Source organism: Rhinolophus ferrumequinum, chromosome 19 (genome assembly GCF_004115265.2).
Source record: "Rhinolophus ferrumequinum isolate MPI-CBG mRhiFer1 chromosome 19, mRhiFer1_v1.p, whole genome shotgun sequence".
NCBI lineage: Eukaryota > Metazoa > Chordata > Mammalia > Chiroptera > Rhinolophidae > Rhinolophus > Rhinolophus ferrumequinum.
The window spans coordinates 5,067,334-5,088,703 of record NC_046302.1 but is presented as its reverse complement, the minus strand read 5'-3'; the positions used below and the strand labels follow the sequence as shown (position 1 = coordinate 5,088,703).

Sequence of the window (21,370 nt, the reverse complement as noted above, 5' to 3'; positions counted from 1 at the left end):
AAATGTGACCAGTGGCTTTCACAGATCCTCCTCTTATCTATTAGAGACCTAAATCAGATTTGACCAGAGCATTGTTCTGACGCAAGGCTATGGTCCTCGGTCCAAATTCCCAGTTCCCTGTATGGCAGAGCCACTCATGATCCATGGTCCCTTCCTACCACCACATACTCTGCCCCAGAGAATTCATTTGGCACTCTTTTACCCTTAACATTGATATAGTTGGTTCAGAGTAGGAACAAATCTGGTACCTCTATGTATGCGCCCAAGCTAAGACCAGGTGGTAACAATTTCCAGATTCCCTTTTTTTCTATACCTTTGTCAGTATTGAACTTTGATCAGTACCTTTGTAGTTTAGATGGTCTTGCTTGACCAGAGATTTGAAATTCCTGTAACTGGGCAGTTGAGAAAGCAAAATGAGCTGGTTTACTAGTGTACTTATATAGGATTTATTTTTACTGTTTATTAATTTTTGTTTTTTTCACTAATGCTATATAAATGTAAGTAACATTTATCTAATATAATAGGTGATCTGGCAAAAACTGGACGTTTCCAGATTTTAAATAATTCTGTTAGGTTACTGAAATTTGAGCTATACTGGCCAGCACATTGCCTTACAGTAACACCGCAACATGGATTTATCGAGCCAGAGTAAGTATGACTTCTCTTTCCTTTGGGTATTATTCAGATGCTAGCATGGTGACTTTTTAAGGATCAAATAATATGCCATTTTAATTTATTCAGTAGAATTTTGCTGTGTGCTAACTCTGTACAGAGCTCCAATGTGGTACAGTGAGTTCAAGACTCGTGCTGTTTTGTGGAATAAAGACCATGTCAACAACCAATTGTAGTAGATAGCCTAAAAACGTCAAGAAAGACATATGAGGTGGGAGAGAGTTCCTGGATAATTATACAGTGGAAGACATCGGAGTGTTATCTGACATGTTACTCTTGCTTACAAAGCCAGGGATACAGTTGGGCCTGTGATGAGGGGTGTTGGTCTCTAAAGCCCAGATGACTTTGCCTTTCCTTTTACCTTGAGTCTGGCTTATCCTGCTGGTTTTATCTAAAGAGCATTTATAGACAAATATTCCAGACTTATTATGTCTGAGCCATAACGTAGCTCGCCATTTTCTGCAAAGAATATTCTAAGATAGAAGGAAGTCTTTTAGGGCCTATTGTTGATAAGCAGCTGCCCTCTATATGCAACTCAATTATTGATAAGAGGTAAAGCCACAGCTCTGCAGCTCTTCAGGGACTTTATCTGTGTTGGCACAGCATATTCATGTCTGAAAGTTGCTTCATATTTATGAATAGCAACTTTGCAGAAGAGCAACATGAAGTTTATTTACTTTTGAAAAATGAAGGAATAGTGTGCATTTTAGGAAAGTTTACTTGACTTAAGACTGAGGTCAGGTATGGTGGGGACACTCCAGAGAAACATTCCTAGAACCAAAGCATTCAATTTAATATTTAAAATTAATGGATGAAAATTTAGGGAAATGATAGGACAGGTTGTTCACAAATAACTTTTTCCATTGCCCCACATATTTAGCTGTTAGCAATAGAAAATAATCTTGCTCTGTCATTTTAAAGTCTTCTTTGATATCCCATAGCTCTTGAAGAGGAAATTTTAGCAAATGGGTGAAGCAGTCTTTTTTCATTCCTTTTCTGTCACCTCTCTTTTCTTCCAGTTTTCTCCCTACCTATTACATTTTCTTTGTACTGTGACAATATCATTCTTTATTATCAAGTGGCTCAGAGCTTTTGTAGTATTGGTCTTTTGCTCTAGAAATTTGTATTTTGAATTGCTTTTTAAATGGTATTTCTATGGTATGATCTGTTTTCAGTTTTGCCCTTAGGTTCATGGGTTCATGTCACTCATCTTTTTGTTAGCCTCTGAGTTGTGGATTGATTGAATATCAGATGTATGTGGGAGCTCACCTCTCTGTTCACTGCTCTTTCTGAGCAGTAAGGAAATTGGTTATTGATAGAACAGTATTTATAACTTTTGTGGTTGTTGCTATTAAAGTATCAGATATTCTTGGTTTTCATTATTCAATCTTTTTTTTAAGGAGTAAGCTACAAATTCTTGTGAGTCCTAATTCTTCCTTATCCACAAAACATTCAATGATCCCATGGAGTGGTTTGATCTATATACACTGTGACAATGGACAAAAGGTACTTTATAAAGTGCTTTTTTTTTCTTTTAAGCAACATTTCTCATTGTAGTTTAAGTGTCATCATACTTATTAGCACTTATATTTCCGAAATCAAATAAAGGTGTCTGTTCTTTCAGCCCAACTAGACTTATTTAAATATAGATTTAGTACAGAGATTTTCCATTAGTGATCTGAACAGTTCTCCTGGGTGGGGGCAAGAGTGAAGAGGGGGGCCTACAAGCCATTATTAATTTGCAAAATTTGCTTTGAAAAAAATAAGGGAGTTTGGGAAGAGGGGATAAAGATAAAGTTAGAGATTTACTTTGAGATCCGAAAAAACTTTAATTTCTAAATTTATCAGTGTTTTCATTGGTTTGGCTTTACTTTTCTCTACCATGACTTAAAAATAATAGCTACATTTTAAAAATGATAGCTGCATTTGTGTCTTATCTCTTTATTTGGATCATTTCAGAAAATTGTGAAAGTTCAAATTCGAGAAGACTTGACCCAAGAAGAACTTCTCACTCGTTTGGCCTCCAGCCCATTTGGCATCCCTTCTCCAGCTGAACCTTCATCTAGTCATCTGGTAAAACCAATGACAAAACCACCTTCCACAAAAGTTGAGATAAGAAACAAGACTGTTACTTTTTCTACAACAGAACCTGGTGAAACTTCAGGTATCGTATCACAAGATTACTTAATTCAAATGGCTCCTGACATACTGAGTTTAATGCTCTTTTCTTTGTTAACCGTATATTCGTGGTAGGTTTAAAATTTTACCCCCTTACATCAGGACAAAATCAAGTAGTCATTGGCAATTTTTTCAATGATTAACTTTTAAATCCAGGCATTTAACAAATCTGTGTATTCCTGTAGTTTTAGATCTTTTGGGTGAGAACCATCCCTCACCATATCTCATTAAATCTTTGACTAGAATTACTAATAAATTAGTAGCTGAATAAGAAAGGAAAGTGGGTAGGGCCTGGCTCTGTCACTTACTGATGTGACTTTGAGCCTCTCTCTCTTCCTCTCTCTCTCTCTCTCTCTCTCTCTCTCTCTCTCTCTCTCTCTCTCTCTCTCCCTCTCTCTCTCTCTCTCTCTCTCTCCCCCCTAAGTCTAAAGGACTAGGATTGTATGTGGGACCTATTAGAAAGGATTTAGGACCATCTGTCATCTGGCCCTCTAGCTCTTGGCCTTTCATTGATTTTTGTCTTCCACTCAAACTCAGTTTCCTACTTTTATGGTCTCCTCCTGGATTTTTGTCATCATCGATAGCCACATGGTGTTTTCTCTCTTAGTTTCAAGCCTGTCACTTCCTGACCATGCCCTCTCACCCCTCGTCTTTCCAGCTCACTTACTCTAGAAATTATAGCAGTTCTCTGCCCTCACTCAGACCTTCAGGCCACTGACCATACTACCTTTTCATTCTCCATCACCCCATCCACATCCCACTTGTCTTCCAACGCTCCTTGAGTTCTGTGGTCTATCATTGTAATTACTTCCCCACAAACATTCTTAACTGCATTGTGCCCCTCTCCCTCTGCACTCCTGTTTGGCAAAATCCCAACCTTTGTTAAACCCAATTGTCTACCTACTCCATGTCTCCATCCTAGCAGTAAACATTCCTAGAGAAAACTACAGTCATGCTGGCTAATTCATGAGCTCAGCTCTCAGGTCAACACTAGGCTTTCTCCTAGCCTTCCTTAGTATGTGTCCTTTACCAGTTTCCAACAGTTACTTAACAGCTCCTTTCTTCTCAAAGCTCCTACTCCCTCTATCCTCCCCTACTCCTGCTGTCACTCTTTCCAGCTCTTGACTTTGCCTCACATATCATTGAAAACATGGAAGCCATTAGGCTAAATGAAAAGCCTCTGTTTCCATCACAGACGAACCCTTCTGCTTGGAACCTAGGCCCATCTATTCCTGCCTTCTCAGGGACTTCCTCCTGCTCTGTCTCGTGTCATCAGTTTCTCTCTCTTTGTTGATGCATTTCCATTAGCACACAATATGCTCTACTGTTAACCTATTTAAGAAATGCCTTCCTTAACCTCAGTCTCTTTGCTACAGCTGTCCTCTTCCTCAGTACCCCTACCTAGTGAAACGACCTGCCTTCACTTCCTCAGGCCGTTTAGCTGTTGCCACCACTGTGCCCTGAACCCGTTCCTTTGAGGGTCACTGAAAAGCTCCATTTTACCAAATCCAGGGTCTCTTTTATATGTCTTTGTTAATTTGACCTCTCAATACTGTTGACCACTCCTTCCTCCTTGGAATTACTTCCTTCTTGGAAGCTCTCCTGGTTTTTCCCTGCCTCACACGCTCCATCTCAGGATCCACTGCTGACTCTGCTTCCTGGGCCTACCTATGTCCCCTTCCTTCTCTCTGCTCTCCCTGTGCCCCAGATGTACACACCAGGCACCTGCTCAGCTTCTGTAGGTGGGCATCTCACAAAACCAGAAGTCTTGTTTTACCCATAAAGACTGCTTCTCCTCTAGCCTCACCCCATATCTGTCAGTAAGTGGCACCGCTGTCTGCCCATTTTGTTGGGCTAAATACCTGGAAGTTGACTTCTCTTCCCTCCCTCCCTCCTCTCATCCAGTGCATCAGCAAGTCCTTTGCAGTCTGTCTTCAAAAGAGATCCCATATCTGTCCATTGCTTTTCCTCCCATTGCCACGATTCGAGCCTGATGCAGGCCACCTCGTGCATCATCCCTCAGTTAAACTACTGCAGTGACGTCTTACCAGGGTTCTTCCTCACCCCCTTTTAGTCTCTTTCCCCACATCAGCCATTAATTTCTTAAAAATGTAAGTACCTTATTGCTCCCTTGCTTAAGCCCTTCAGTAGCTTTGCATTGTACTTTGATGAAGTCCAAAATAGGATCCTATCAAACATGATTCTGTTAGAAAATACTGTAGTTCCTGTTGGACTCCTCTAGGGATCTACTGATTGCATTTTCCCCCTATGATGAAGTAATCATGGTAATTATCACAGATTATCACAGTAATCTGCTTGTTTACTTACCTCTCCAAGAGTTTAAGTTGTTATACATGTGTTCCTTTTAGAAAATTATCTGGAATTTGAGAATCATGGTAACACAGAAGTGAAGTGGCATCTGTCATCTTTAGCTCCACCATATGTCAAGGTCAGTAATAATTGCCTTGAAATATTTGTTTTAACGTTTAAAGTTTAGACAAGGTGTTTAAAATTTGGATTATGAGCATAGGTTGAGCTTACTGGCTCTTTGTTCCACTAATTCATTTACTTGATTTTCTCTATAGGTGGGCTAATAATGCATGCCCAGTCTTTTTCACAAGGTGGTTTTGAAAGTCAAATTAAAGAATGTATGTGAAAATATGTGCTTGCTTCATTTAATGCTATCTCTTATAGCCCTGATTTTTTATCATAAATAACTTTATTTTGAAAGATATGTAAAAATTTTATTATGGAACACTGTGCGTGCGCGCGTGCACATTCGCATACATTTTTCTCTCCCATGTTCTGAGTGCTATTGTATGTTTTCTACAAGTGGGAGCTAGTGCAGGAGACAGAATTGAATGTCCTTTGCCACTATTAGCCTACTGTATACTAGAGATAATCCCTGCTAGTGGGTACTGCCTGAATTGAACATGTTGTCATGTGTGTTGTTGGCCTTTTTGGCATGTATTTTGCGTGATGGGAATAGTTTTGAGCCATAATATTAACAAAATGTGTGCAATGATAATTCTGGATCTACTGAAAAGAAATAACTGGTTTTTGCATAGGATGTTAAAATGTACGTTCAGTCGGGTCTTCAGGGTCTTTACAGAAAAAGCAGTCCTTTGACTTTATGAACAGCATTCTGTAGATCACTGTAGCCAGAGAGGAGTGGCTGCTGACGGAGGGAGGAGTCAGTGTGAGGCCTTGCGTGAGTCGAGTTTAATAGTGCTCCCACTCTGCAACAGGTATTGAGCTCTCCTTGTCCACTGCAAAACGGTTTGGGTGTCCTCCATAACCATTAAGGTAATGGTGTCACTCAGAATTGATCCATTAACTTTCATATTTTTTCATTTGGTTGTTTAACTGATTACTTTGTAGGGAGTTGATGAAAGTGGAGATGTTTTTAGAGCTACCTATGCAGCATTCAGATGTTCTCCTATATCTGGTATACTGGCAAGTCATGGAATCCAAAAGGTGAGTTTTAACCTTTTTTTTTACAGCCAGCTGGTAAGAACATGGTGTTGATTGGCCAGGAGTATCTCATTTGTTTCCACCCAGAGCAGCTTGCTTCACCTAGACCAGTGATGCTGTCAGCAAGGATGCCACAGGAGAAGAGGCCTGTCTGAGCACAAGTCAGTGGACTGGCTCCTGCAGCCAAAAGTCCTGCTTTCTAAACAGCAAAACAAAATACCATGCTTAGTGACATGCTTGATTTATATTCTTATATAAGCCCTTCATTTAGCTGCAGGCTGCCAGTACTTAGAACATACTTAGAGTAGTGCTAATCTAGACAATAGTTTAGTCCACCAGTTGTAGTCAGAAAAATCTACCAGTACTCAAAACAACTCAGTGTTCATGACATGTAGTCAGTAATATTGCTTCATGGGTAAATGGTGACAGATCCCTTTAGCACCATGACCCTCTTGTATTTTAATTCATTTGTAGACCTGATATAGCCCCTTCAAATATCTGTTAGTGACACTCGTCATTCACTTGGCCTCAGTAATGTACTTTTTCATGCTAGTAGTTGAAACTCATTTAAACTATAGCACTTATATAATATTGGCACATTTATTCAGAGATCAGACTTGTAATAAGTAAAGAATCTTTGAGCAATGATAGTAATCACAAACTCTAGGTACTTTACTGTCTCTATAACATGATTCCAGAGGGTTTCTGACTTTTTTAGAAAGAAACACAATTCTATAAGTTTGTTTCATTTTCTAGACCCCAATAGAATCAATGCAGCTGAACAGGGAACAGACACAGTGTTCAACAAACATTCAACATCTGGAGGGAAGTTGGGGGGAAAAAAAACAGCAAGAAAGATATCCCATGTTCATGGATCAGAAGATCTGACATGATTAAAACAGCAGTACTGCCTAAATTGATCTGTAGATTCAGCACAGTCCCAATCAAAATTCTGCTGGCTGTGAGGTGGCTTTTTTTGTTTGTTTGTTTGGGTTTTTTTGTTTGTTTTTTGTTTTGTCAGTAACCAAAACAATCTTGAAAAAGAACAAAGTTGGAGAATTCATACTTCCTCATTTCAAAACCTACAGTAATAAAAAATTATGTGGTATTGATATAAGGATAGACATATTGAATATGTGGAATAGACTTGAGAGCCCCAAAATAAACCCTCATATTTCTGGTCAGCTGATTTTTTCAATTAGGATACCAAAACAATTCAATAAGGAAAAGAATATTTTTCAATAAATGGTCCTGGGACAACTGATGTCCATGTGCAAAAGAATAAAGTTAGACCCTAGTAAAGGCAAATAACCAGTTTAAAAAATGGGTAGAAGATCTGAATAGATACATCTCCAAAGAAGATGCACAAGTGGCTGATAAACACCTGAAAAGATGCTTAGAATTACAAGTCATCGGGGAAATGCAAAATAAAGCTTCATACCCAATAGTATGATAATGATTTTTTAAAAAAAACAAAAAACAGACAATAACAAATTTAGACAAGGATGTGGAGAAATTCGAACCCTCATACACTGCTGAAATGGTTCAGCCAGTTTGCTCGTTCTTCAAAAAGTCAAGCATAGAATTACCATGTGACCCAGCAATTCCGCTTCTGGTTATATATTCCCCCAAATTGAAAACCAGTATTCAAACAAAGTCTTGTACACAAATGTTCATAGCAGCCTTATTCAAAATTGCCAAAATAGTGGAATAACCCAAATGCCCATCATTGTATATCCCATACAATGAAATATTATTTGGCAATCAAAAGGAATGAATTACTAATAATATGCTACCACATGGATGAACCTTGAACATACTAAGTAAAACAAGCCAGACACATGATTTGTATGATTCAATTTATGTAATATGTCTGGAATAGGTAAATCTAAAGAAAGTAGATTCGTGGTTGCTGGGATTGGGAATGAAGATAAAGAATGGGGAAGGACTGCTAATGGTATAGGGCTTCTTTTTGGATTTTTGAATATATTTTAAAAGTAGATTGCAGTGATGGTTGCACAGTTCTGGAGATACACTAAAAACTACTTGAAATGGATGAATTGTATGTGAATTATATCTGAGTAAAGCTGTAAAAAAAGAAACATGAAGGTGCAGGACTAGATTGTCTCCCAGGACAATCCTTTTCACACAGTACTTAACATAGAAATGTAGCCTCCATAATTTTTGCTGTGTTCATCACTATATCCTGGCCTGAACTGCTTACCATCTTGTCAAATGAATTCTAGGTCTGGTTTCTTAGTTTAAAAGGGGATGGGGGAGCAGGGCACATCATTCTGGGACCATTTAGGGAAGTACTACCAAATAGCACAATTATTGATATATTATATATATATATATAACTAGTATATATATATATATACTAGTTATTCAGAAGAGGAAACATTAGTTTGTTAGTTACAACCTAACTCTTAAAGTAAAAGACGTACACAATAATTTCTTGAAACGTTGATCAGCTTGATGTGGGATTAAATAAGCTACGGTAATGAATATTAAAGTTCCTGTTATGTCCCTACTATGTTACATGCAATAATATTAGGTTTTCCCTCCTCTTTGTATATTTTTTGGTGTTAGAAGGAGATATAAGTGGGAGCTGTAGAATACATGGTACTGCCTCCAGTGGTTCCAGATAATGTGTATATTTTCACCATTTAAGACATGGGTGTTTTCATTCTTTTCTTCCATAATCTTCTCAGTGTCCTTATCATCTTTAACAGTGTGACTCCCTAATCTCGATGATCTCATCTCCTCCCTCAATATTCTGCCTTTTCCTCAGGCTCTCGGGCTCATTGGCTGCGTATTTCTTATGTTCTGTAGTGACAGAAATTAGGTCACTTAAGTGTTTTAATGTTAAGTCCGGACTCATTCTTTGATAAAGAAAGCTCTTAAACTGGTAAACTTTATAAAATACTGGTTTTAAATATTACAACTTTCTCATTATTGAGCTTTTTGTAGGTTGTATGCATACAGTTCATATCTATAACTTTGAGCTGTATGGTCAGGGTAACTGGTTCTGACCAATGTTCTGAAGTTAATCATAAGAAAAACTGCTAATATGTAATGTAGTGGCACTCGTCTTTTCCAACTCCTATTATACACCCACCCTTGCATCACGTTTTCTGTGTGTCCTTTCAGTCCTCTCAGTTAGTGGCTGTGTACTAGGCCTTAGTCCTTTACCCCTTGGCCAGCAGAGGGTTCCATAAGCACTGCAGTGAAAGACTGAATTGTGTGTCGGGAGTTGGATCTTCCTTATTTAGATCTTGTAGTTGACAGCTCCAGGATTTTTGATAACTTCTTTTTCAATTAAAAAAATTTACATTTTGAGGAATATGTTACATAAAGCTTTAAAGAAAAATGTATTTTGGATCTGGTATAGTAACAAGCCCACCAAAAATAGAATTGTTCAAATTAGTGGCAAAACTAGATAATGCAAAAATATTGTTCCCTTTAATTTTTTTATACCAACACTCTGAGTTGGTAATCTAACTACATGTGTGTAAGGTTCAGTGTCAAAATTTCTCTCCTGGATGTGTTTTGTAGGTCTCCATCACATTTTTGCCCCGAGATAAAGGGGATTATGCCCAGTTTTGGGATGTTGAGTGTCACCCCCTTAAAGAGCCTCACATGAAACATACCCTGAGATTTCAACTCTCTGGACAAGTGAGTATTACACTGAATTTAAGTAAGTTAGTGTGTGTGTGTGTGTGTGTGTGTGTGTATAAAAACGCTAAGTGAAACTGACATGAAAAACTGGCCTGAAAATGCAGAATATTTTCCTGGTATTCTAATTTCATTAATTCTGCTGTATAGCTCTATATTCTTAATTTTCTCATTTATCTTTATTGATTGGCATGTTTGAAGTCTGAGTTTGGCTTTATGAAATCTATGTTTGACTTGATTAGGTAATATACTGTGTGTGTGTGTGTGTAAGAAACTGAACAATGCAAAGTAGAATTTGCGATTTAGGGAATTTAAAAATCATAAGTCTTCTTTTAAAAAAATTGTGAAGGAAATAGTAGAATTCAAATAGGTAAATGTCTATGTATTTTGCTAGAGTATTTCTCCTTCCTAACTCTGTGGTTTTTTCTTTCATTTTTTTTAATATAGAGTGTCAAAGCAGAAAATGAGCCTGAAAACTCATGCATTTCTACAGATACTCTTACTAAAATAGATAATTTAGTTAAGCCCCGAAGACAAGCTGTATCAGAGGCTTCTCTCATATCTGGGTATGTTGTTGTTGTCATTCTTAAAAAATTTTTTCCCCAGTACTTTATTGAGGTTTAATTACGTTCAGTAAAATTCTCAATGACTTTACCTATGGGTTTACATGCATTACTACCACTCTAATCAAAGTAGAGACTATTATTCTTCCCCCCAGAAAGTTCTTTTATATCCCTTTGCAGTCACCCCAAGGTTTGTTCTGTTCTGTTGCCATAGGTTAGTTTTGTTGAATTTCATATACATATGCACTCTTTCTATCTGGCTTCTTTTACTTAACATACTGCTTTTTGGGATTCATTTGTGTTGTTGAGTGTTTCTGTAGTCTGTTCCTTTATTGTTTAGTATTCCATTGTATGAACATGTCATAATTCATGCATTTTCTTATTGACATATGGGTGGCTTCTAATTTGGAGCCATTATGAATGAAGGTGCTGTAAACATTATTGTATGTGTAATTTTGCGGGCTTATTTTTGTGTTTTGGAGGAGTAAAAGTAGCTAAGAATGGAATTGCTAGGTCATATGACAGTCATGTGTTTAACTTTAAAATAAACTGCCAGATAAGCTTTCCTAAAAGGGTTGTACCATTTTACATTCCCCAAAACATTCAGAAGATATCTATGAAAGTAGATTCTTAAAAACTTTTAAAAATGTACATTTCATACCAGCAGCTTAAACAACTTTAATGATAACATTTAAGTATTTTACCTAATAAAAATGTTTCTAATAATCCTTAATTAACTAATATAAGTTAATCTAAGTTAGTTCGGAAGGAAGATGCTTGTAAGAAAAATACATGTTAAATGCCTGCTGAATTTAAACAAATGTGGTCATTTATTTCTAATAGAAGTAAGTAATGCATTTTGTAAGAAGTTAGAATCTTTTAAAGAATATGTGTTCTTACCACACTTTCTATGCTATTTTTACTCATCTGCTCATCTCATACTTACTGAGTCCTCACTATGTGTCAGGCAGTGGAGATAAGACATTGAGCAAAACTGCCCTGGTCCTTGCCTCCATGGACTTTACCTTCTGGAGAGGAATCTCATCACAACTAATCATACTGACAGGCTTCATTACAACCTGTGGAAAGGACTGGAAGGAAGTAAATGGGAAACATGGGGATATATGACAGAGGGAGCTTGATCTGTTGTTATATCTGGGAAGAACCTCGCTGAAATGGAACGTCAATGTAAAGGAGAATGAGTGGAAATGACGTAGGTGACGAGGACTATATAAACAACTAGGATGATAGGATTGCTGGCTCTTAAAGAGCTAAAAGCAGCCCACAGCCCTAGCGCACAGAGGAGGAGGGAGAATTGGATGAGGTGAATCTGGAGAGGGAAGTGGGCAGAATGCAGGTGACCACGCAGGGCCTTGTGTCAGGTGTTACCTGTAAAGCTACGGGAAGCCATTGAATGACATGATCAGTTTCAAGTATTTACAAAATAATCTCTCTGGCTATAGTATAGACTGATTAGAAGGAGGCCAGAGAGTATGTATAAGAAAACAGGTCAGAGGCTATTCTTAAGCATTCCAGGACTAAAATAATGTCAAGGAAGATGATAAGAAATGGACACTTTTGAAGTATATGAGAAGGAAATTTGAAGGATTCAGTGATGGATTGGATAAAGGGGCATGAGAAAGAAGGGAGTCAAGGTCAGTTCCCAGAAACTGTTCCCTGAGACAGGAAATACAGGTGGAGCATCAGATTTGAGGAGAAAGGTCACAAGTTTATTTTGTATTTGTGGAGCCGTCTTTGAGATAGCCATAAGGAGATAATTGTGTGGTGTGGTGATTGGATATGTTGTCCAGAGGCTCAGTATGAGATGAGAAAAACACCTGGGAATCCCGTAGGTGTGAGGTCACTGGACCACCTGTGATGGGATTGCCTAGGGAGAGTGTCGTGTGAGCAGTTAAGGGTGTCCAGGGCCATGTCCCGTGGGACAGCAGCATTAGGGGTGAAGGAATGGAGATGAGCCTGCACAAATTGACCAGTGGCCAGAGACATGAGTCAGCAGCATGGAATCTGGAAGCCAAGGCAAAAGGAGGTGGTCACTACCATCAAAGGCTGCTGAGAGGCCAGAGCTGGTGTTCACACTATCAGAGTAGTCTGTATCCCTAAAAACATGAAGATTATCAGTGGGCTGCACTGTGAGTAATAAGAGTGAAATGAACTCAGGTGAAAGGGCCACCTTTTATAAATGGTTAGAAGTGAGTAGAGAAGCAGATTGTAGTGAAAAAGGGGTGGAGGTGGCGCTGCTGTCCTGTCTTACATAACTAATCCAGCATCTTTGTAAAACTATTCCTGCTGTCAGTATTTTATCTTTATACATTTTACGAGTAGTTAAATGAAATTACAAAACTATTTTTTAACTGACTTGTGAGAGAAAAGACAAATTAAAGCAACACTTCATAATTTAATATATATAAATAGTTTAAATTACTATGGATTTTAAATAGGTAACTTTTAAATCTATTTCCAAAGCAGACAGCTTGACTTGACCCACCGTGGAGTTTATGCCCCAAAAGATGTGTATCGGTTTCCACCAACTAAAGTTGGGGAATCAAGGACATTAAAAGTCAATTTGCGAAATAATTCCTTTATTACACACTCGGTAAGTTGGAAATACTGCTGTGGGTTTTGGAAAAGTAAATGTATTCAACTATTTGATAAACATTTTCCTGATAATTAGAAGTTTATGTTATAGATTATATTGAAGTTGTATTAATGAGTTAATTTTTTAAATGCCTTACTACCGTATTTAAAAAGAAACTCATGGAAAGTTCATGATGCTTTATCTGAAAAACAAAAACATTTAGCATTTGTTTTCATATTTTTCATTTTTTAACTTTTTCTCTTGTTTTCTCTTTGTTCTGTACCATTAGACTAACATACTTCTAGATAACACTTACTTTAGTTAAAACTACATTAAATTCATATTAAAATTCCCTTATATGTTTTTATGAGCATTTATTGTCTTACCTGATTTTGTGGCTTTACTTAAATTTACAAATGTAAATATATGTTCAAATATCTAACTTGCATAAACTTCATGAAGTGTTTCCTATTAAATTTCAGCTGAGGTTTTTAAGTCCCAGAGAGCCTTTCTACGTCAAGCATTCAAAATATTCTTTGAGGTGAGTTTATTGTAAATCATAGTGTTGTCATCCTAGTGCAGGACTTTGTTTTCAGGACATCAGGATTTCTCTTGGGATTTAGCACTTGTGAGGTCTCCCTCACTCACAGCCCCACATCTTCGTCACTAACACCACAGAACAGGAAACACATGGGTCTTCATAAATAGGAAAAGAGATAAGGAGCCTGAAGGGTAAGCATTTCATGACTGTCAGCTCGTGTACTTTTCAGTGTAGCAGCCAAACTTAATGAAATGTTTTTGACTTAACATATGATTCCTGTTAACCTGGTATTTTGCCAGCCACATAAATACACAGAACCTTAATTACTTTGTGATTAACTTTAGAATAATTCCTGTTTTAAATATTATTTTCACTATGTTGAGAGGGATTTAAATTTTCACTAATTTTGACAAAAATTCGTTTTCCCAGAATATTTGGGAAAACTTTTATTGTATTTTCCAGTTGTCGTTCTTCAAATACCCTATGTTGTTCTTAAATCAAAGTCTCATTTTCTTGTTGTCCTTGTTATTTTTCTTTTCTATATGATGTACATTTAACTTGAAATCTCAAACTTGATTTTCCCTGTTATTTAGAATTTTAATAGTGTGGTTCTATTAGACTTAATACTGAAGAGTAATTTTACCTTCATCTTTAATTAAACCATTTAATTATTATAAGATATTTCATTTTAGCATGAGGAGACTATTCCAGAAACATGTTATTTTCTATGAAAACTTGGACCCTTGGCTAACATTCTAGGACTGTCTTTAGTGAGTTACTAAGTCCAGTAGTGCTGGACTCTAGAAGTTTACACATGTCTCTGGAAACTGAAAGGCGGTGGCAGGGGGAAACGTGTTCCCTCCACCTCTTACCTTTTCTTTTCACTCTACCACACTTTCCTCATCCTATGTACGATGGAACATGTTATTTATGTACTTGGGAGTTCAGCACTTTCGTTGCCTCCCAAGGAGGCTGACCTGGAGGCAAACTGCAAATTCAATAATGAATGTATTTAGAAAGTTATCATAGACTTAATCTCTCTGTGCCTGGATTTCCTGTTTGGTAAAATGGAATGAGAATTCTCCTAACAGCGTGGAATTGTTTGAGGAGTACGTAAGAGGTTTGTGAGTATTAGTGCCTGGTCATAGGAAGCACTCAGCAGATGATGGCATCTTCACTGTTGTTGTTGTTGTTATTATTATTATTATTATTATTATTACTATTATTATTTATTAGTTTCAGGTGTACAAAACAATATAATAGTTAGACATTTATAGTCCTCACAAAGTGATAACCACCCTCACGCCCCTCAATCTACCACCCACCTGACATTGTATATTAATGAAGCCCTTCTTTTTAGTTGGCCTTACTGGCAGGATCCATCAAGACTAACTTGAGAGATTTTGATATAACATCACTGTTTTTTATTAGTGCTTTCCCATTTAATCCCTTCAATAACTACATAGAAGAAAAAAGCCTAAATTTTAAAAAAACTGCTAAACCTAAGTTTTCCAGCTTCTCTGCTCTGAGTTCTTGTCTCCTAGCAGTCTGTGGGCCCCTTCACTTAATGAAGGTTTGCTCTGATTGATTTAAGACTAGTAATGTTATACTGTGTGTTAAAATAGGTAGGTACTGCTAACTACACAATGGTATAACTGCAGAAGCAATTAGCTTATTTTAAAAATAGGTTAAATTCCCAATTGTAACTTTTTAGTAATTGATACTGAATAAATGATCCCTCCAGAACACTGTTATTATCTGAATTTGAACTTTATCATAACTATTCATTGTTTTTATTTTATTTCTTATTTTAATATTTTTATTGAGGTAAAATATAAGATTAATGTTAACCATTTTAAAATGTAAGAATCAGTTGCATTCAATACATTTACAATGTTGTGCAACCATTACCACTATCTAGATCCAGAACATTTTCTTTTCTTTTTTGATTTTTAAAAATCCCATTTATATAGCAACCAGAATAGAGTATTCATTGTACTAAACTTAACTAGAAAATGTGTACGACCTATTTGAAACAAACCTTTTTTTAATATATAAATTTTTTTTTTCAGTTACACATTGATATACATTCAATAGTATTTTATCTTTTCAGGTGTATAGTATAGTGATTAGACATTTATATAATTTATGCAGTTATTTCCCCCCTGCTCCGCTCTCCATTAGTCTAATACCAACCTGGCACTATACATAGTTGTTGCAGTGTTATTGACTACATTCTCTATGCCGTGCTTTACATCCCCATGGCTATTCTGTAAGTACAAATTTGTATTTCTTAATCCCTTTACCTTTTTCACCTAGTCCCTCAACTTCTCCCCTCTTGGAACCATCACTTAGTTCTCTGTATATGTAAGTCTGTTTTTGTTTTGTTTGTTCATTTATTCTGTTCTTTAGATTCCACACATAAGTGAGATCATACGGAATTTGTCTTTCTCAGTCTGACTTATTTCACCCGCTAGGTCCATCCAGGTTGTGGCACTGTTTCCCTTTTCTTCTCTGCCTGGTTCACGTCCGTGATCTTAACCAGTTTTAGGCAGTTGTGTATCTTTAAACGTTAAGTAGATCAGGTGGAATACTTCTGTGTAAACCAGCATACAACTGGCAGAACTTATTGGAAGGGCATAGATTTTTGTTTCAAGAAGCTCTTCTTATCTAAAAAAATATGAGTCTTTTTTTAATATTTTTTTTTAAAAAGCTTCTTTAAAAAGTTCCAAGAAATCTTCCAGATTTTTTTTTAATTCCCTTGAACAGCCTAGTACCAACTGTTTTTAAAACAGTATTGGCATTCAGCTCATCTATAGTTGGGGTAAAGAATCATTATTTAAAATAGGTGTTAAATTGTGTAGCTTTATGTCAGTGTTCCCATTTTATGGCTAGAGGATGAGGCCGTCAAAACTTGCCTGGAGTTAAATATTCATTTTCCAACTTTCATCACTGAATGCATTGTGGTTTCAAATTCTCTTTTGATGTTATATTCTTTGCTTAATTTGCTTCACAGATTTTTTTTTTTAATTCTATTTCAGCTGAAATTTGTAAGCCAAATTAGTTGTCTCTTGACCCTTTGCAGAAAAAGAACCTAAATCTGTTCCATTACAATAGTGTTTCAAGCAGCAAAATCTGCTCCTAATATGGAGTGTGGGACCAAGACAAAATGAATGAAAGGGATATGAGGGGAATTTATGGTGGCAATCCTTCTGTAGTATACAGTTGTTGTCACTGAGGTATTATAAATTCATAGAATAGTGAATTACCTCAAATCAAATGTCAAGTTACTTTCATATTAGTCATCTTTATTTTTCATCATTAAATTTTTTAACAAGCTAGTAACATTTTTTCCGTGTGAACTTCCCTGGATTTAATAGTCTTAATAGCAGCAGCAGTTACCACTGCTCTTCCGCCTTCCCCTCCTCCTTTTCATGCTTATCTTTATTTCAGTATTGTTGACATGATGAAAACATTTTAATGAAAAAGTCAATTTTTATAAATGAGATGGCATTTTGCTTAACTTCAACTTGTGTTTTAAAATCCAATTTTGAAATATTAAAATGTGTTCATTGCTAGCCATTTAAAAGTAGATCTTTTTAGAGGTGAACTTGTTGACTTACCATTCCAGTGCTAGAAAATTTTAAGCTGTCATGAATTAGAGTGCTGCTTTTCTGTGTAGCCTAGGTCATGTTAATAGTATCTAGAAGAACTTAGAAACATGAGAAAATATTTTTAAATTCAGCAAAATTTGGGCAGTTTACATAAGCTAGCATTTAAAATAGCATCACAAGATAGATCTTGTTTGCTTTATTCTCTTTATGACTTATTTAAAATATTTTTAAATTTTTATGCTTTGAAGATAAATAAGGTAATTTTATACGTAGTGGCAAATACTTATTATTTTGAGCACAATGAGTTTCCAGGAAGTTTTTATCCATATTAACTATCATTATGGGACTTAGAATAAATATGTAATGTCACAAATTTCAGCATCAACTCTAATAGCAGCAACTCAGCATAAATTTGATAAGAATAAGAAAATCATGTGTGTAAAGCACTAACTCTGTGCTCTATTTAACTAAATGAAGTAAACTCTACCGGTAGGTCATAGAAAACTTTCCTCTCATGACACATCCATAAGCTTAAATTTTACAAAAAGGAAAGTGGAAAAGCTGGTTTTCTTATATGTAAGAATGACTTCTTTCAACTTCAGAGAAGAAGCAGATCTTTGCTATAGTATTTCACTTGAGAATTTTTACCACAGAATTGAAATGTTCGGTATTATAAGTGTTGAGTGCTTTTGTACTTGTCCCAAATATTAGACACTTTGACTTTGGACGAGGGCTCATGAAATATAATTGCTTGTTGAGAGCAATAGTTAGCTTGCTGTACAGGTAGAACAGAATCTTTTCTGAGAATTATGAGAAACAATTTTCAGCCTTTCATGACATTTTTGTTCATTAGATCGCTGTCTGTGACACTAGTAGGAGCACAGTTCCCTTTAGTCGTCTCTAGGGCACATGCGGTAATAACTGCACCTTTCGCAAGGCTGTTGTGAGGCCTGATGGGCTGCTGTCAGTAAGCTCCCAGGCCGGCCCACAAAAGTGGCACTGTGGGGTACACTGACGGCAACATAAATAAAGCAGGCGACTTTTCCCCCAGGAAGTTACAGCAGTTTGCCTAATGCAGAGGGGGGTGAGCATGAATGTATCTCGTGGATGTTTAACCCACTTAGTGATGGATTATAAAGAAGGAAGGAAACATTAAGTTTTTTGTAAACATTCTTTTTTGGATTCTAAGTGATCATCCCTTTCTCACGTCTTTTTAAACAGAATTTGGTCATGTTTCCACTTAGCCCTGAAAAGCATCCTTCTGTTAACCTGTTGTGTTATTCAAGGCTAATCTCTCCTGAGATGTCCTAGCTAATGTGTTTCCCCCCTTCTGTGCCCAGGTCTCCATGCACATAGCGTGCTGCAGGTCCTCGCCAGCTCCAGCTTCTGAGCTGACAGACCCTGCCATGTCAATTAAGAGGAAAGGACAGTTCTCACAAAGGCACAGGCAGGGAACAACACTGCCATCCAGCTGTCATTACGTTTCACCCACGCACAGGAAACAAGCTATTTGTTATTTCTTTTCAGTTTCTTTGATAATGATGGTACCTTGGCTATGCTAATGTGCTAGCCTTTTCCTACAAAAGTATTTCTTTTAAATTAAAAAAGAAAAATACGGTTTATATAATTGGTAGCTTCTGATAAGCACTTTAAGTGTAGGTGGGGCATATAGTGAACAAGGAGGTTTAGAGTGCACTTCACGACTGCCTCTGTGCGCTTAATATGCTTTTGCTTCTGGGTGCCTTTGCTATAAAATTGGTCATTAGCTAGTGAAAGGTTTTGAACTAGACCTCTCCATTAGGTTCAGCATACTTTACTATTACCTTTTCCCTTTTATGTGGGTGTGGGGGGAGTGAGCGAGGGAGGGCGAGAGAGAGAGAGAGAGATTAAAGCAGTTTTTAATAATAGTGCAAGATGGACATGAAAGTGTCCATCTTACTGGTAGTGTTGTATAGCTACATTAAACTTCATGGTTCTTTCTAAATTGCACTTCACTTTATTCAAAGTTATCTGTAAAGCTAATGCAGATATATGCTTATCATAATACGTTTTTTTAAAACACTTCCTCACAAATATAGAGCAATTTTATAGTCCATACTGAAATTTGTTAATAATGGGATCTTCCAGAAATTTATTTTGGGATGTTTTGTTACTTTTAGTAATTCATAAATGGTAGAGCCTCTTAAATTGGCAGATTCTACTACATTATTCTGAGTATTGAAGTGCTAACATGAAAGAGAAATTGTAGTTTGTCAATGCCATGGACAAGGTACCGTTTTTTAGAAAGGCACACTAGCTTTGACATGGGGAAATAAGGTATTAACGCATTTGGGGAAAATAACTCAGACTCTAAATACACATATATAATTTTTTTTCCTGCATTATCAGTTATATCCAGGAAAAGGGCTTTGAAATACTTAAGCTATTTTCTAAATTTCTAGCCATTGGAAACAAAAGTATATATCAGTTCTGATTGCTGAACTTTAAAATATGTAGCTCAGAGGTGAAACCAAGGGATGACGTACCTCCCTCTGAGGGAAATCTCAAAGCTATAAGTTTTCACTTCAAAAACGATTAAAATTGAAAGTTGGTGACATCACACAGCTATGATAAAGTATATGTAGTCTCATTCACCACGAGAATAAAGGTATATTTTTGACTCTTGGGACCTAGTTTTATGGAAAAAAAACAGACCTGCCCACATACTACTTTTAAATTAAAAGACACTCATTACCTACCGTGATATAATCTGAAAATCAGTTTTCAAGATTTTTTATAAGAGTTTCATATGAATTTTGGAGCAAGAACTATACAACTCTGTTAATGATGGGCATGGGACAAGTCGTTTATGTTCTTCCCAGTTGAGATGTTGCCAAACTCAGTAAGGTCAGGATACGGAGGATGTTCTCTCACCCTTTCTTAGGTAGACAGGCACCTGCCTTTGCAGACAGAATATGAAGCTCAAATCAGAACTCTGATTCCCCGTTTCCTATTTTTATTGATTAGCCGGGAATAAATATGCAGTACTATATGAATCAGATTTTAGGTTTTTCTTTCCTTTGTGCAAGTTTCATATTAAATAATAACATCAAAGAAATGAGAACTAAATTTAAGTCAAATGTAACTGGACCAGGTTCTTTCATCACAAACCTCCTGAGTTCTCTGCAGATGTGTGCTTAACTGTGGCAGGTGATTGGCTTGTTGCCGGAGTGTCAGGCTGCTGACATTTTCCTTTTCTCTACAGAGCCCAGCATTACATCAACATGCCCGTGCAGTTCAGACCAAAGTCGGTGGGCAAATTTGAAGCTTTGCTTGTTATTCAGACAGACGAAGGCAAGAGTGTAGCTATTCAACTAATTGGTGAAGCTCTTGAAAAAAATTAAGTAGAATACATTTTGTGTAAAGTAAATGGCATAAGTTATATTTTGGTAACTTCATTTTTCTACACTACAATTATGCTTTTGTATATATTTTGTATGATAAATTACATATGTAAACAGTAGACTTTTTGTTGTTTTGAAAAGCTAATACTGAAGACCTGACTGAAATATCATGTATCTAGCTTGTAGTATTGTACTTAACTTTTAAGAGAAGGAGAGTTCTATTTTTGCATTGATTATGATATTCTAAATAAATATGGCAGATATTTTAATGTCCCATATCCAGAAATAAAGTTAATTTTCACTAAACTTGTCTTTTTTATCTGATGTCATACAGAAATCAGAATATTGCTTTATTCCACTAATTACTTCCAAGCTCCTGGGTCTTCCATGATTTTTTCTTCCATTACGTAGATTTCTTTCCCCTAAGAAATTCCTTCTCTCTTCCTCCAGTCTTTTACCTCATTGCCCAGAGTAGAAAGGAAAGCTTACTTTTAATGAAATTGTTTTCCTCCAGAGTGGGAGAAGTCTTCATATTCTATGCAAATACGTTGAAGATGTTGATGTATTTTAAGATAACATTTTATTGTGATTAAAACCAGATGGTACAACTGCTTCAGAATCAGCATAGAAGGGGCACTCAGCAAGCAGGTACCAGTAGGATCAGGGCAGTG

At 36.6% G+C, this 21,370-nt stretch overlaps 1 protein-coding gene across 8 annotated transcripts in view; it reads left to right on the top strand.

Annotated features, from left to right (window-relative positions):
- Positions 1-20,984, top strand: part of CEP192 (centrosomal protein 192) — a 148,387-nt gene extending 127,403 nt beyond the window's left edge. For 7 of the 8 annotated variants that reach the window (XM_033087616.1, XM_033087615.1, XM_033087619.1 and 4 more), the window contains 10 exons: positions 525-648; positions 2,073-2,178; positions 2,632-2,836; positions 5,220-5,299; positions 6,232-6,327; positions 9,883-10,002; positions 10,450-10,568; positions 13,050-13,179; positions 13,644-13,702; positions 20,561-20,984. In XM_033087616.1, coding sequence (XP_032943507.1) covers positions 525-648; positions 2,073-2,178; positions 2,632-2,836; positions 5,220-5,299; positions 6,232-6,327; positions 9,883-10,002; positions 10,450-10,568; positions 13,050-13,179; positions 13,644-13,702; positions 20,561-20,699 — 1,178 coding nt within the window. In that variant the 3' untranslated portion in view covers positions 20,700-20,984. The remainder of the gene's footprint in view (positions 1-524; positions 649-2,072; positions 2,179-2,631; positions 2,837-5,219; positions 5,300-6,231; positions 6,328-9,882; positions 10,003-10,449; positions 10,569-13,049; positions 13,180-13,643; positions 13,703-20,560) is intronic. The other variant, XM_033087618.1, reaches the window with a different exon arrangement.
- The last annotated feature ends 386 nt before the right edge of the window (positions 20,985-21,370 follow it).